Raw genomic sequence first — 17,103 nt, forward strand, 5'->3', positions numbered from 1 at the left:
TGCACCAATGATGTTATATATACAATCAGGGGATAGAGCCTCAGTGTTGATGTCCCACCAATACATGCAAGTCAGTTTCAGCTGTAAATCAAGATGTTTCCCCTCATTTTAAGCTTTAGATAAATAATTAAAATCAAACTTATCAGGATCCTGATCACTTGAACAAGCATAAATAAATAAGAACTAGCTAAAGTGACATAAACCATTATATTTTGACTTTTTGGTCTGGTCCAAGTCTCATCCACCAACATGGAGGAGGCAGGGTTTCAGACCCATACTGCAGCTAGCCACTAGGGGGTGATTGAGATGCTTGGGCTCCACTTCTCTATGAGCAGTCACGTTGTCCATCAGACTTTTCTCTATTAGAATAAAACTTGGTAAGGGAAAGCTCTTAAAAAGACCAAACCTCCACAAACATACACATTAAATGTCACAGATTTTTATTATGGCCTCAAACACAAATCTCTCTCTTCTTCCGTTCGTCTCTCTCCTCTGCAGAACCAGTGCCGCTCTTGTCGTTGTGCAGTTCACCCTGAGGCTGCTGAATAAGGATGTGTCATCGCTAAGTGAATGTGATGCATCCCATGCATTGTGTGGAGCTTTTATCTTTGTGTGTAGGCAGATATACAACACCTGTGAGGGTCTGCAGGTCCTGCGACCTCACGGCCTGCACACGGCTGTGGCCGCTGCATGGAAAAAGGTACGTGGACTCTGGTATACACATACTTAATAACCTTCATCGATTTTCCATCTGATTTTAGTGGTTAAAGAATAGACTTAATGGATTTAGTATTAAAAACATTTTGTTCATTAAACTCTTTGTTTCTGTCAATGCAGAAAGACGTTAATTCAGTCGAATCCTTTTTTCTAGGACGTCTAATGGAGGGTTGTCCGTGTCTAATGATCAGTTTCTCTGGCTGGAATACTCCTGTCATGATTCATTTGCTTGATGAATCCACTGTTCCCTCTTTATTCATTCTCCACAGAGGGAATCAACATTCTAGGGGGAAATTAACCAACCGCTGTAATCTGCCTCCTGCAGCTCAGACGACTGCTTCTGTCAAAACAAAGCATCAAAATAAGAATAACTTCAGAATTATGATCTTTTCATCGAAAAATAAAACTGAAAATCAACTCCCAACCACTTCTCCCACAGTGCAACTGGAGGAATCATAGAGAAAACCTGCAGAGACACTGCTCCCACTAAGTTTGAGATATCATTAATATGTCAGTGTTAGAGATTTGTCAGTTTAACAGTCCTCACTTCTTACCTCCTTGAATTTCAAAGCATGCACATAAAAAAAACAACTTTTTGACCTCTGTCCAAAACAATACTCCACTCACTTCCTTCTGACTTTACCTAGTCTGTGTTAAATATTAATAAACTACACTGTCACACTGGACATTGTGTACTACATGATGTCTCACATCCAAGCCCACACCTTTTTTCACTGTGTCACAACAGTGACGCCCGACCAGTTCCTATGAACTGACCCCGACGTGAGCCCTAAAAGTGTTCTAAGGAAGCATGACAGTGTAATTGGTCATAAAGGAAAGCAGTTAAACAGTTAAATGTTTGATGGACTAGAATGACCTAATTAATCCTGATTTCTACTGGTGTTAGATGGGTTATAAACCTTAAAATGGTCCAAGTATCAGTAATGGAAGATCATCCAGTCAGTGCACTTATTGTTTGTTAAAGACATTAAATCAATTATACAAGCTTGAATAAATTCTTGAATCAAGTGAACTTTCCAGAATCTGTCTATCAACTCAGAGACTGATATGAATCTGTGACTTGATTTCATTTTGGATAAAACAAACAAAGGAAACATTTTATGAGTCTGAGACTGAATAGTTCTGGTGAAATTCTTCCGATGTGCCTCCACACCCATACACATGGATAAAAAGATAAGAAGTAATACTTTAACTAAAAAACATTTTCCTTCCTTACTGCCAGACAAGAACCTCGTCAGAGAGGGAACCGACCCCGGAACCGGAGGCTGGAGCCTCCACCCAGGACCTGCAGAACATGTGAGGTTACACACGCACACACACACACACACGAACGCACGCACACACATACACACACACACACACACACACACACACACACACACACACACACACACACACACACACAATATTTTGTATAGAATATATAGATCCATAATCAACCTTGTATAATCGAGCAGTGTTCTTCCTTATCTTGTTTGTTCTGGCCCTTTGCCCAGATGAACTGAACTGAACTGATGTTGTGATCTGATGTATCTGTTCGTGTCTTCACCCACTGGAAGGAACACTTCAAAAATTCAAGAGCAAAACAACTGATTTGTCTCCTAAACTGGATTTGATCAGTATTTCATTTTGGCGTCTGATTTATTTCAGAATAAAGTTGATTTATTGAACTAGACAAACTTGTTTTATTTTATGCAGCAGAGGAAACTCGACACTGTAGCATGACATAGCTTATTCTTTAACTAGATTCAAATATTATATTTGTTGCTTTTATCATTAGTGTATTTAAATTAATGTTGCTAATAATTGTCCCTTTACACAAAGGAGCTTGTAAAGAACCCAGAACCCGATTTACTTAATTTCACATGCATCTGTATCCTCATTGTGATGTGGTGGATGAACTGGTGAACACTTTGAATCCCAGTCTAAGCTAAAGACAAAAGAAAACTGTCTCTGGAACAAAGTGCTGCAGCTGCTGAAGTCGCAGTCAGCAGTTTCCCAGCCCAGAAGCACATCCACCACTTGCACATTCTCCCTCCGTTATCCCGGCTGCTCACTGGTGTAATGAACTGACTTCCTCGCCTTGCACACTGTGTTGAATACGTTGCACTGCAGCTCCCTCTGTCTTTCTCTGTGACTGTGGAGCAGACTCATGTGGGAGGAGACCCTGTTGGACAGCCTGCTGAATTTCACTGCGACTCCCAAAGGCCTGCTGCTGCTCCAGCAGACGGGGGCCATCAATGAATGTGTCTCCCACATGTTCTCTCGCTTTACTAAAAAACTACAGGTAATAACAAATACTCATCTCTGCACTGCTACACGCACAGAACCGAGGTCCTTGTCGTGTTTGCCTCTTCCATCCTAAAAGGTTTCCTCCTTCAACTCCTTTTATTAATAGTCCAATCGTTTGCTGGGCACAGTGCCAGTTCGCAGCAGCACAGCCACTGCTGGAAACGTCCCAAACCACAGTGACTGCATGTGGCCAGTCCCACTGTGGAGAGGACTGGGGGTTAAGTGATTTGCACTGGGGCATCTCCAATGTGCTAATGAGGGAGCAGCACTTCACATATTCTCATCCATCTAATTCCCAGTCCGCAAACCAAACAGTACAGAGTGCGCAGCAGCTTAAAAGCACTGGTAGCACTTAACTCCTTGTACTTCTATAAAGCATCGGACTTGTAGAAATGCTGATCAAGCACCGCTGCTCGATTTGTTTCATGGTCCCATTTCATCACCTTTACGGCCCTGAGAGACTAAACTTTTGGCAGTGGCTCGATTTTAATCCTCCTTGATGTGCCCAAATATATATTATGTTCAAGGGATTCACATTGAGTTGAGTTACTGCAGGTCAACGCCAACGACCTCGGCACATTTTCAAAAGAGAAATCAGTAGTTTCAAACAGATTGTGACATTTAAAACTATAAATATCTGAAGTGATCATTTGGCTCCGAGAACCGAACTGTTTTGAAACTCGTTTTCTACTCAAACTGAACTTGCTATTTACAATAACCCCTCTAGACTATTTGTATTTCATAATGTTGCCTTCATCAGAGCATAATCTATTTAAAAACTCTTGCATGGCCCATGACATCGGCGTATCTCTAATTCAATCTGCGGTCATCTGGTCATTTGTCGGCCCGCTCTTCCTCAAAGACCCTTTAATACTCACCAGAAGCTCAAAGGCTGTGACTGCTTCCACACTGGTTTTGATTTATTCATCTCCAGACCCTTCATATCCTCTATTCTCCATAATTCATATTGTAAACCCACAAACATCCAGATTGAAACCTCAGCTAATCCCCTGCAGGCCTCATTTACTGTTGTGCACGTTTGGGAATTCTTCTCTCGTTTCACTTGGAATGTCATTAAATTGTGTTTATTTTTAGATGAGATGTTGTGTTGTATGATGTTTGGGATTATCAATTTTTTTTTGTGTGTTTCTCTGCAGGTGAGCCGCTGTGAGAAGTTCGGCTATGGGGTGATGGTGACGCAGGTGGCAGCAACCGCTCCTGGGGTGGCGGCTCTGCATCGTTCAGGTTCTTATGCACTCGCTCGCGCAACAATTACACTTTCCATCTGAATGTGATGCTTAGAGCTAGTACTTACAGATGTTGTGTAGTCAACATAAAGCAGACATCGAGAAGCCCGGAGAGAAAACGTCTTTGTGAAATTGTCTTTCAGGGTAAATGGATGAAAAATGAACGAGAGACGATATCAAAGTGCCCATATTATGCATTTTTCCCATTTTCCCTTAGCGTCATGGCTTTTTCTGTGCATGTAAGTGCACAAAGTCCTTCTCTGCTTCAGAAATTGCTGCTCAACTGCCTGAATTGCCTCGTTTGCATTCCTGGCTTCTTCTTTTGTCACTGAGTAACATGTAACATGCAATTACCGGCTAGTTGGACTTTAATAGTGTCGTTTACAGCTGATCAAGATGCCTTTGGCTGAGAGGTCTTACATTCCTGTCACATGCTTTAAGCGGTTGACCAAGAGTGTTCCACTTGACCTGATCAGTGCACACTGGGCTTTTTATGACTCGGGTCAAGAGCTCAAATGGAGCATTTCACACAGAGGGTGACAAATTATGCATATTTTGAATGTTAAGCATGTAAACTTTACCAAGTTTTAAATATATGAGAAAGACGAGGACTTTTCTGTATAAGGACATGTAAACATTAAGAATATACAGGTTTTAGATCTTAAATGATTAAAATCAACTACACTCCTGGTTTGTAAAAAACAATAATTCCAAGTTTACTTATTAAAATTGTTATTTTAGAGTTTCTTCTTACAAAATCCAAATTGAAACCACTGGTTGGATGTTGTGTCTCAGGCTTCGTGCGGGCGCTGGTGCTTGAGCTGTGGTCGGCACTGGAATGTGGAAGTGAAGACGTGAGGGTGGTGCGTCCCAGACCGACGCCCATGGACCCCATCGACAGGAGCTGCGTTAAGGTAGAACCGTAGTCAGAGTTTATTCTTTTGTTATTGATAGAAATCTATAAATTGCTGTGAACCAGACTCCTTCTTGCATGAGGCTGCATTTTTTGACATGGTACAAGTTTGGGCAGAGTTTCCAGGCTCAGTCCAGGACTGCTCAACATTAAATTCAAAGCACAAGAACATTGTGTGCGTGTGTGTGTGTGTGTGTGTGAGTGTGTGTGTGTGTTGCTGGCGTCTTGACAGGAGCCAGGTCTTCTCTCCCTCTCAATGAAACTAGCCAAGTGAATAGGAATAACCAGTGAAGTGTCACCGGGGCCCTGCCACTGGTGACACTTCAGAGCCGGCCTTACCAGTCTGGTCCGCTGCCAGGTCACATGCAGGCGGCCCGACCGCCCTGTCCATCGCTGTCAGCACACGGCAGCACAGACCTGAGCCTCTGCTGAAAACACACACAGTGTCCTCAGACATGTGTGGGATGACACAGACTGAATATACAGCACAGACTTTTTCTACAAAGGTTTTTGGCAAATAAGTTCTAAGTTTTGCAGACCAGTATTCCATGTCTGAAGCTATTTCATGTAGTGTAACAACCAGACAAAATAATAACTGGAATTGCCCTCAATAGAGCTTTTGTTTTTTATCAAGATAGATTAATTATTCTTTGGGAAACTGGTGAAGAAGAATAGTGTTAAAGAAAAACATCCTGGATCTGGTTCCCAGTTAAAAAGGTTTTTTCTCAACCCTCATGCCTCATCCTTCCCCCTGGATTTGTGAAAATCTGTTTTGTAGTAAAAGTTTGGCATAAATCACAATAAAGGTAGATTAAAATCATCTGATCAATGACGATGAAATGTTTTTTTGCCTCTTTGTAAAACCCTGTCTGTGTCTTTTTGTCTCCCCAGTCCTTCCTGGCCTTGGTCAACCTGCTCTCGTCCTCCCAGTCCGTATGGGAACTGGTGGCTCGACAGCCTCTAGCCAACAAGAGTGAATACACCCTGAGAGAAATGCCAACCTCCATTCCTGTGAGTGGCTTCCACACTGTGCCACTCAGATCTCATGCAATGCCTCTTTCTTCCATTTGAGGGCATGTTTGCACTTTTCATTTTGCCTTCACCCTCCACCCGTGTGTTTGTTACATCACAGAAAGGCTCTCCTCCTAAACCCCCGATGCACCGAGGCTGATGCTCATTTTTCACCTTCCCCGTTGTAAATATCAGCTCTGTTTTCGTTTTGCACCATAACTGCGACATTGTGTTTCACAGCCTCTCATTGCTCTCCGTAGGATTTGATTGACAGGCTGATTGCTGTGAATTCAGAAGCAAAGATTCATTCGCTGTTCCACTATGAGCAGTCTCACACGTTTGGCCTGAGGTGAGATTTTCTTTTTATCCCCTTCTCCATATTACTTAATGTTGTCGGGGAAGCACACAGCATCGGATTAGAACACACACACACACACACACACACACACTTGAGCCGCTGGCAATAACAGCCTGACATGGTTCTTTATACTTTGATTACCCAGCATTGAAAGGCTGATGAAAGGATTTCTGTGGATAAGAGAGAAATAAGCTCGGCTGCGTGGGTGTGAATGCAGGTGAATATGTAGGTGCGTGTATTTCTATATTTATGAAGAACTGACATCCCAACAGGTGAGGGGGGGGGGGGGGGGGAGAAGGTCCCTCTGTAATGAGGAGCTTTTCTAGTGCTGATTAGGTTTAGATTAGGGGTAGAGTTATACTAAATACAGGTCACACTGTAATGCTTTCATGTAAAAATGGCATTTTAATAATATCTGTTTGACAAATAATCATGTGTCTTCGAGCTTAAAGATCAATCTTCAATCAAAAGACCTCGTTAGTGAAGCAGGATCATGTTCACCAATGATGTAGGAACCCTAACCCTAGCTAACCCTAACCCTTTTCTTACTGCTATGCAGCAAACAGCAATGAATAATCGTGATTTAGAAAGAAAAAGCAAACGACTGACTAACAGTGTGTTGTTGGCCCCGACAGTTACAGCACAGACGGGCACAGACTCAGGTAAAGTAGATGTGAAGCAATTAAAAGGCGACTGAAACATCCTGTTACCTTGATAATAAACAACAACATGGATTTCTCTGGGTATGAACATTGTCAGAAACATTTTGAATAAATTAAGTGCACAAGTCAACAAAATACATGTGACATGGGTCTCGTAGACATTTAAATGAAGACCTGTAACTTTACTTTCCATTCTAAAAAGAGCTCCGTGTTAAGGAGAGAGATGATCATGCGACGAACATGACAAACATTGTGTCTTCGTTGTGTCTTCATTGTGTCTTCGCTGTGCGTGCAAAGCTCTGGCGGCTGCAGTGCGTCCCCCGTCCCCGTCTTGAAAGGCTTTCAGAATCACAATAGCTCTGAGTTGTGAGGAGCCACGCTGAGTCACTCTGTCTGTGCCTGTCAGTCAGCCCACTCCTATTAGAATCCAGTCTCTGCTCATCTACCTCCCGGACTGATGGATTCACTGACACACTCAAGTTCATTTGTCATTTTTGTTGCTCGGGAAATTGTTCATCTAACACGAAAAAGCATAAAAACAAATCAGAAAAAGGTCAAAACATTTGTGAATTCATTTTTCTTTTTACTTATTATTACAACATTATTTTGTGTCTGCCATCGTGACGACTGACTGAATTCTGCTGCAGAGTTTTACATAGGGCTCAGTTATACACGATACACACGCATGTGGCCTCACATGTACACAATCAGTTGTTTAAACCATATCCTTTTAACTCTGCTTCACCCACAATGCAATGCTGCTTGTTTTGATTTCAATTTTCTGATTATCTTGTGCCTGGAGGTACAGCACAACATGGTATAGGGATGGAACTCTATTGATTCCAAAGGGGGAAATAACATCATTACAGCAGCTACTACACACAAGGACGTGGTGGTTAATTAGCAACGTGTTGGTTATTTGACTTGACTTCAAAGCAGTGGAGTGGAAGTTAATAACTGCAGTTTTTATTAAACTCAGTCGCTAGGAAGGGAGGGAATGTATTCAAACTACTTTTAAAAGGCAGTGTCCATAACCAACACTTCAAAAATGAAACACTGATCATCACCTTATTGAATTAACTCGGAAAATGAATACAGTTGCTCACATTTTGTTTTCTAGATATATATCTATACAGACTTGTTTTTTACTTTTCTGAATGTTTGCATTTAATAACGACCAAAACCAAGGACATTGTGTTTTCATCTTGTTTTTCTCCTCCATCACCAAGGAGGTTGTTTTATCACCGGTATCTTTGTGTTTATTTGTCGGCAGGATGAGACAAAAAATAATTGTAAGATCTTTGGATCATTGTCTTAAATTCACTTTCTTTCTCTTGACTTTCCAAACTTTTGCATACAATTCTGATTAATAAAAAAGAAGAAGAAAAAACACAAGAAACTAACCACAGAACGACCAAACCAGAGTCAGTTCCAGGAAGATCTTATTCTATCGTAAACCCTTAATTCTCTAGTTTGTATATTTAATACTTGATCATTTGTTTTGAATTGAATGAAATTTGACTCTAAAACCTGAATATACAGATAATGTCTCTGCGTTCACCTTTAGTCGAGAGACAGAAACCTCAGCTGAGGAAAGACGACCAGACTCACCTTGTTAGTTGTTTTGTGACCACGGGGGAACGAGGGAGCTCAGCCTCGGTACAATCAGGTGTGGATCCATCAGATATGCTACATAATTAATTATGGATTACCGCTCCAGGTTGGTCTCCTGCTGGAATGTGTTACTCTTAGTCTTGAATGTCTGTTTCCTCATCGAAAGAGCAAAACATTATAAAGGGAATATATTGTTTCCATGTGTGTTGTCGTCAGATTTTCATATTGGTGCAGAATCATCCTGTAATTGGGCGAAACGTGCTCATTGGTGTATTGTCATTGTTTTTTGTAGCTGCTTGTTTGTCCTTTTCCAACCAGGTACATGGTTGGTGCTTATTGAAATAATGATAGCAGAGTTATCAGTATTTTTCAACTCTCGTCCTCAGTCAGTGTCACACAGCTCCGAGCCCATCGGGTCCAAATGAAGGTATCCATTTTAAAAACAGATCCTGAAAACACATAGTGCCAAAGTTATTTTCCTAAAACAGCTGGGCACCGTGGTACTCAGCAAATTACTCGAGCAGGAGAATATGCTTTTGATGGGCACGCTGGCAGCTGCAGATTTATGTTTATTTAATGCACTCTAAGCCTTTATGGCAGCATGACGGTGAGTCTGGAACTGGATCAAAATAAAGAGCCAGTGTTTGTTATTTGGACGACAACAAACCACTTTGTCTCTCGTCAGAATAAAGTCATGGCCGGTTCTGGGGGATTTGATGACAGAAAACTGTAAAAATCTAAGCCCTGTGTTGCTGAGTCCTATCTTTTGGAAAGTGAAACCTCTGGAGTTGGTTTGCACTGTTTGCAGTTTTCATGACCAATTGACCACATGTCTCTCTGGTGCATGAAGCTCTCACACGGCAGCGTTTTTTGAAAATCGGCCTCAAACATCACTCTTGCGTGTTCGTGTGTCACAACATCTTTGACCTTTTTCTATCGTATTCAAAAACCAAATCGAATCACGAGCGCCACTGAGCATTCCTCCAGTGGAGCAGCGGCTCCCGTGGAAAAAAAAGAAGAAGAGAAGAGCCCCCCCCCCCTCTCTCTCTATTCCACCGCCCTCCATCTTCACAGGCTAATGAGCTGAAATCCCTCAGCCCCTCTTCTCCTGTTGCTAAAAGCCGCTTTGTTGTCATGGCAACCACCGCTCTCCTCCCAGTGCCCCCCCCCCCCCCCCGTCTGAATTGTTTGGATGCCTCTAATCTACTCTCTCTCTCTCTGTGTGTGTGCCGGTGCAGAACCGTTTGTGAAAGAACGTGATCACACAACCTTTTTTCAAAACAAAAAAAACACAGCATTGAAGGGAAACACCTGCAATGATGTTCGTCTGAATCTTAACAGTGATGTGCATTGCATTGTGGGTGCAGCAGGAAACATTTAAAAGGTCTTTATTGTATGTAGAATGCAGAGGATTGTATTGTAGGAAGACCCTGAGGTGCCACCTGTGCACACGGGTGGAATCCTAGTGTTGTGTCCTCACTGTAATCATAGACTGTTTGTGCACCTATTCAGAAATTAAACCAAAAGTCAGTCTCATAGCATCAAATAAATAGTTTAAACCAAATGTAGTTTTTCTGACGTATAATTTGACTTGTTGGTTTGGCCCATATCCCTGTTTATGACCTCCACAGCCACCAGGGGGCTATCATGCTACAATGTACCAGTCTTTAAATTCAGCCTATGGTTGCCAAGGGAAGGAACTGCTCTTAAAAACCGACATTTAATACTATTTGACATTCCAACAAACTTCCTGGAAGTTTCATGAACAGTATGAAAGTCATAGAAAATGACTTCTAATCGGTTATTAACTTTTTGTGTAACATTCAAATGATCACCAGCGTGTATATCGGATGCTTTCGATAATTTCATTTAAACGTCTTCTGACTGCTCGCTATAAGTCGAGCAAATTGCTGACCATCTGCATCTCACATCATCGGTGACCAATCAATCACCAGTATGATCGTCTGTCACCCTGGCAAGCAGATTACTCTGGGGTTTTAATTGGTTTATACATTAGTCTTCTGGTGCATGCGGGCGCATAATCAAGAGAGTAATCATCTGTCGTAAGTGGATGTTTCAATGCAAGTCTCCCAGCGTTCAATAAAGTGAAGCATATTCCCTTTCAGCAGGAATGAAAACCAGAATCAGGTTTTAGATTAGATCAGTTGTAGTGTTTCAATAACCTCAAACATCCATTGTAACATTTTGATAAATGAATCGCTGAAGTATTTGTCTTTAATATTTGTTTTTGACGGCTGCTTAGACTCAATAATTTGTTATCATCAGCTTGTTGTTCTCTGGGAAACCGTGGAGGCAGTTTTCACTATTTCCTCTTGGTTCACGGACCAGGAGATTAATCAGAAGGATAATCAGCCGTAACTGGTAATAGAGATAACCATTAGTTGCAGCCCTGGAATGAAAAGTCCAGCGGGCAGCAAGGTGGGAACACGGCGTGGTGCTGTAGCTTCTTTGTGTCCAGCAGTGAGAGGTTAGGAGGCCACGCTGATCCTCAGCCTCTTACTGCTGCCACTGTCAGAATGAGTGAGTGGAGCTGTCGGTGCAACAGGGGTTCAGCTAACTGCCCAGCAGGAAATGAATCAGCGGCTTGAGAGGAGAGAACTCTCACTGCAAACGTGCAAAGTGAAATCCTACTTCACCTCTTTTATGTAAAAGAAAACTGCACCCGAGTCATGAGATGATGTCGGGATCCAGTTAAATTTAAACTGCTTCTTAAACTTTCAAACATTCAAGGATTCATTACTTAAGGTTGTTATTGATTGAGCCTAAACAGAAGTAATCAAATATTCCTATAAGTACGTTCCTTTGCTTTGCTGCTCCTTGTTTTAATCTATATGATTCAAATCATGGGTTTCTATGGATTTGGTCAGTTAAGAAATGTGTCTCTTCAGATGGTCTTTCATTGAAAATTAACATTAATCGTTGGGCGAAGACAAATCAACATAATTTATGATCCTCACATAATATTCCTGAATAAAGTCTCTATCAAGCAAATCTATCTAGCAAAGATTTCCCCCGAAAAGTGCTTAGTTTGATCAGAAGTGGTTTGGATGGGTTTAAATGAGAGGGACACTCGTCCACCTGGCACCTCCTGACATAATGAGGAGGCCGATCTGATAGAAACCTGATATACAAGACCAATTAAGAATTAATTAATTGCGGGGGTAGTCTGGGGAGAAGGGAGACAATAAACCTTAACTGGATTGTTGTGATTAACGCTGCACAGAGGTGACACTTATGAGATCTTTTCATTAAGCACTCAAACAAAGTCTGAATGGAGATAAGCCGTAATAGATTTATATCTATATCAATTTAAATTCCTTTTATAGGTTAAATCATTGAGGCGTGTGTTAAACGATGTTCTGAAGCGCCTCCTCTCTCCAGGTTATCGGACCACATCAAACAGACTGCGTTCTCAGGCCCTTGGTTTCCTTTCCCACTTTAATGTCCCAAAATGCCACTGGAGCTTAACAGCCTGCTCAAGCCTGGTGTCATTACCAGCAACACAAAATCAACCATGAAGCTTTTCCCCCTCAAGGGCTCCCACTTAACAAAGCTTACGATTGGCCACGGCAAAGCTGGTGGAGAGAAATTGTGTTGACTGATACAGGAGCTGTGGAGATACGAGGCCGGAGGAAACAGACGACGTCCAAACTGTGGTTTCACAGTATGAGCTGCATCCCGGCCTGTGACGGCTCTGCAGTATCAGTATAGGCCAGTCCTCTCTGTGTTTTTAATGTCTTTTGTCTTGTTTGATTGTGCTGCTGTAGACTGCTCAGCGTGCTGTGCTGTAATCTGGACTCCTTCCTGCTGCTGGAGAGCCAATACAACATCTGCTCCATGCTGCTGCACAGTCAGAGGGACAACATGACCGAGCCAGACGCCAGCCACGGGTAGGGACTGATTCATGCTCTGCTTTTTGAGGTATTAGTTTTAATTGTTGAGAGTTAAGCCCTTTTTAAAACCTGCAAAAACCTCATATGAATGAATAATATGATGCTGTTACACCAGAGCCAGGTGTATGTGGATAAATGATGCGTTAACAGCTCCTCTGCTTTTATTTCTCTCATCTAAAATCAGGGATTGCCGTTGTTTTATCCAGGTTTCAGACAAATAAGATTCAATATGTTAATTCTGAGTTTTATAAGTGTAACTGTGCTTTGCTCTTAAAACACAGGCTGGAGGGATTTAATTCTTCTAATCAGATTTTTCAGAGGAAAGCAAATAATTGTCTTTCCCAAAATGTCAACCTACCCCCATGACTTGTCTCGACTTTTCAGCCCAAGCAAGAAGTTAACTTTATTCCAGCCACAGCAGGTTGAGCTAAAGGGAGTGGTATCAAACATTAAGACATTTCAATAGCTTCCATATCGGGCTTGTTAAACTCTTAACATAGTCATTCACTGTCGTTCCCGTTCAGAAAAGGCTTTTTGCTCCTGAGCATCGCTCTGAAAGGACAGAACATTCAATCATAGCTCGGCAGGAGAAATTGTTTGTTTGCCTTGTCAGAGTGAAAATGAAATACGGGAAGAAGAAGAAAGCGAAAAGGCCATTTCCCGAAAGTGGGCGTTCAAGAGGCCCCTCTCTCTCTCTTGTAATGTGTGGCAGAGTTTGGTTATGAATGGAAATGGCCTTGAAATGCCAACTCTCAGTGCTGGCTCCGTTTTTAGTAGAATGATGATTTGTTAATTTATCGTTTCCATCTCCCTCTTCCCTTCCCTCTTCCCTTCATGCTGCCATAATCATCGTGGACATCATTTCGCTCTTTCTCTTCCTCCTCCTCCTCTTTTCTCTCCTCCACTGTGTCATCTTAACTTTTTACTTTTTGAAATACTAACGTTGATTTCACCGACTATTTTTTCGTACATTCTTTGCTCCTACATGTCTTTATTTGACCTTTTCAATATCAATGAAATCCAAATTCAGGAAACCTACATTTGTAAGGGGCAGTATGCACATTTTATTTTACTCCCTCAGTTTGAGCCACGAGTGATTTTTGTCTCCTAAAAAATATATGCAAATTACACTTTGTGGTTCGACGTGGAAAGAGCACTGTGCAAGAATATGGTCCCATTTTATTACCAATTTCAAGCCCAAATTGCCTCCGCTATCAGAACTACCCACCAAGCCAGAATCCCTTCATCCCCAACAGTGCTTTTATAATTGCAATACTCTGATCCTATCTGAAATTCAACATGGAAACCTTCTCTCTTTCTCTTCTAACCCACCTTGCAGCACTGATACAGTCACACTCATTCGGAGGCTTTATTCAAAGTTCAATACCACTTGTTAGAGAATCTTGTCTGAGCGGCACTAAATTGAGGAGGTCTGGCTGCCATATTAACTCCCCTGACCTTCTCTACCCCAACTATTAGGGGGGTTTAAAAGTGTATTGTGTTATGCTGTTATCTGCACATTATTTTGCATCCATACGTTAACACTCTGTCGATTTCCCTTCATCCTTCTCAGGGAGTTCATCATCGACAGTCTCTCAGTGGAGAGGAATCACGTGCTGGTCCGTGTCAGTGTGGTCGGGGGTCCCGCTGAGAGGAGGCTTCCTCCCCGAGCTCTGCAAGAGGTCAGCTTTCTCTTTTACACATTATTGTGGTTCCCTTCTACCTGCGGGTGCATTGATCCTGGGAAATTTAAGTCTTGAGGTTTTGCATAAATGACAGCCTGTGAATCAGAAAATGCAGCAGCAAGTGGGTTTGGGGTGGATGCAATTCATTTTTCTTCATTGTCAGCTGTAAATAGATTTTTATAAGTTCCACACAACCACAGAAATAGCTTCTGTGAAACTGAATATCACAGATGTTTGTGTTTTCGACATTTCCCTGTGCAAATAGTCTAAAATAACCATCTATTATCTTTCAGGGAAAACAAAGATATGAGCTTCTCAACAATATTTGTCTTTGACAGAAAAGGAAAAAAAAACACTTCCACTAGCGACTTCGATTTTAATACAAATGAAGTTGCTGTTTGCAGCCTAACCTCTTTAAGTCAGACATGTTGATATCAATTATTTAGGTGTTGTTCACGCTGAACGCAAAACAGAAACCTTTTTTTCTATTTTCTCACTGAGGGAAAGGAAAGTGTTTGAAAGAGATTTCTAAAGGGAAAGTGTAAATTAGCTCGGTGAGTGTTTCCTCCATGTTTCACAGATCTGTGTTTTATCATCTCTCCTGTGACACAAGGAGAACAGAAGGAGCGGATGAAGAAATGCAGATTTTGTGTGAAATGTTCAAGACGAATTAAATATATTGAAACTTATATTCAGACCTTAACATCACACCAATTCAAATATTTGTGAATTAATACTTCACTAGCGTCAAATTGTGAAATGAGAGGAGAATTATAGCTTTAACACACAAGGTCATGTGGAATATGAACATTTGTGTGTTGTTTATACCCTGTGATTCAAGGTGTAATACATTGCTGTGTATATTCAAGGTTGTTAATAGGCGTTAGGTTTGGTTATTGTTCAGTATTATGATGTTTTTATCAAGGCTGATTCTAGTTTTTGCCTGAATGTCTGTTTAAAAGAAAACTAAATAAAATGAGGAAGAGGATTCAGAGTTCTCTGTGAATTAAAATAAAAATGTTGACCTTTATGTAGTGAGATAAACATTGACCTGAGATGTAGTTGAAAACTAAGACATGGTTTGTGATGTTCTTTCTGTAATTTCTTCTGATGAGAATTCAAATACCAGCAGGAATCCACAGGAGCGCAGACATCTGGTTAAAAAGACCTGTTTTCTAAACCCTGTTAACATTCAGAGCACGTTGTTTTGGCAAGTCACATGCTGAGTTATGACTCCAAAGTTATGGTTCTAAAAAATGAAGTCGTGACAGGCGTAATGAAGGCAATGCTAAACAGCGGGTTCCAAAGACGAGAGGAGGAAAACAATGAATAGTCGTGAATAACTGATGGAGAACAAATACAAATAAACACATGATGTGATGAACTGCTATTAGCCTGGCACTAAATAACGACTGTGTAATGAATTAATCCACAGAACAAGTTTCCAGTGTTTTAAAATGGTGATGAGTTTTCAGTGAATTCAATTACAAACAAATGTTAACAAATCCGACATAATCACCATAAATAAATACCAACGCAAACTCACACACACAACTGGAGCAGAGCAGAAATGAATCAAAGAGATTAATGCTAATGTGGAACATGTAGGTTTGAAAAGGACCAATCATCTTAATCACCACCACAGAGTCACGTGTGGTATTTAATCTCATGTTTCATGTTATAAATATGTTTTAATTCCACGAGTGAAATATCGTCAATCATAAATAACACTGAGGTTTTTTAATCTACTCATTCCAGGGTGATGATCCTTATCCCTGGCCCATGTTCTCAAGCTGCCCTCCACCTCGCTGCTACTCCTCAGACCCACCGAGGATCCTCCAGCACTCACTGGGTAACACACATGTTCACGATGCCGATATTAACGTTATGTGCATCGTGAATATTCTTTCTCACCTTTTAGTTTTATTCTCCGTTCACAGACTCTGAGATCGGTGCATTCCTGGCATCACCAGTAGAACCAGAGAGTGAGGAGAGCTGGATGGAGACCTGCCGTCGTCACTACTGCAGAGTCATGACCTCCGATCCCAGCATCGTGACTGGAAAGGGTGAGCTTCCTGTTTACTGGGCAGCTGTGGATTAGCCTTGCAGCCGGGATTTCCAACCTTCTGCTTGCAATCACAACAATGGTTCTATAATGGCAGCTTTCTACAGAATAGATGTTACACAAAAAAAGCAAACAACATCAGGCCTGTTTAATTAGTATGGAAGCTATTCCATTTTCATTTTCAAGAATATGCAGAATAGTGCAAACTGTGAAATAACTGTCATGTAACGATATAGATGCTTTATCACCTTATTCTTAAATAAAAACATATTTTTATTTGCAATATAAAAAAAACACTTGTAATAATGTGTGTAGGAATAACAATGGGAGGTACAAAAACAATTATTGCACGTGTGATTCTGTTGCTGAGTTCTATGGTCCTGCAGGTGCACCATCTGCACCTCCTCACCAAGAGGACGTTCATATAACCATTCACAATTCATCACTGCTATTGACAGCCGCTATAAAACGGCACTAATGTCTACTTTTCCGCGTGGGAGTAAATGGCTTTGATTCAAAGGGGTGAAAAATACATCTAAATGAAGGCGGCACGACGTTCTTGTCATTAATGCATTGCACTGTGCAGTGATTGCTTCCTTTCATC

At 41.3% G+C, this 17,103-nt stretch overlaps 1 protein-coding gene across 1 annotated transcript in view; it reads left to right on the forward strand.

The window, feature by feature from the left end:
- tbc1d32 (TBC1 domain family, member 32) overlaps positions 1-17,103 on the forward strand; it is a 47,028-nt gene that overhangs the window by 9,312 nt on the left and 20,613 nt on the right. The window contains exons 17-27 of the mRNA XM_053445772.1: positions 499-700; positions 1,961-2,034; positions 2,887-3,025; positions 4,188-4,275; positions 5,073-5,191; positions 6,082-6,201; positions 6,462-6,550; positions 12,624-12,746; positions 14,323-14,431; positions 16,193-16,286; positions 16,375-16,500. Coding sequence (XP_053301747.1) covers positions 499-700; positions 1,961-2,034; positions 2,887-3,025; positions 4,188-4,275; positions 5,073-5,191; positions 6,082-6,201; positions 6,462-6,550; positions 12,624-12,746; positions 14,323-14,431; positions 16,193-16,286; positions 16,375-16,500 — 1,283 coding nt within the window. The remainder of the gene's footprint in view (positions 1-498; positions 701-1,960; positions 2,035-2,886; positions 3,026-4,187; positions 4,276-5,072; positions 5,192-6,081; positions 6,202-6,461; positions 6,551-12,623; positions 12,747-14,322; positions 14,432-16,192; positions 16,287-16,374; positions 16,501-17,103) is intronic.

Source organism: Pleuronectes platessa, chromosome 17 (assembly GCF_947347685.1).
Source record: "Pleuronectes platessa chromosome 17, fPlePla1.1, whole genome shotgun sequence".
Lineage (NCBI taxonomy): Eukaryota > Metazoa > Chordata > Actinopteri > Pleuronectiformes > Pleuronectidae > Pleuronectes > Pleuronectes platessa.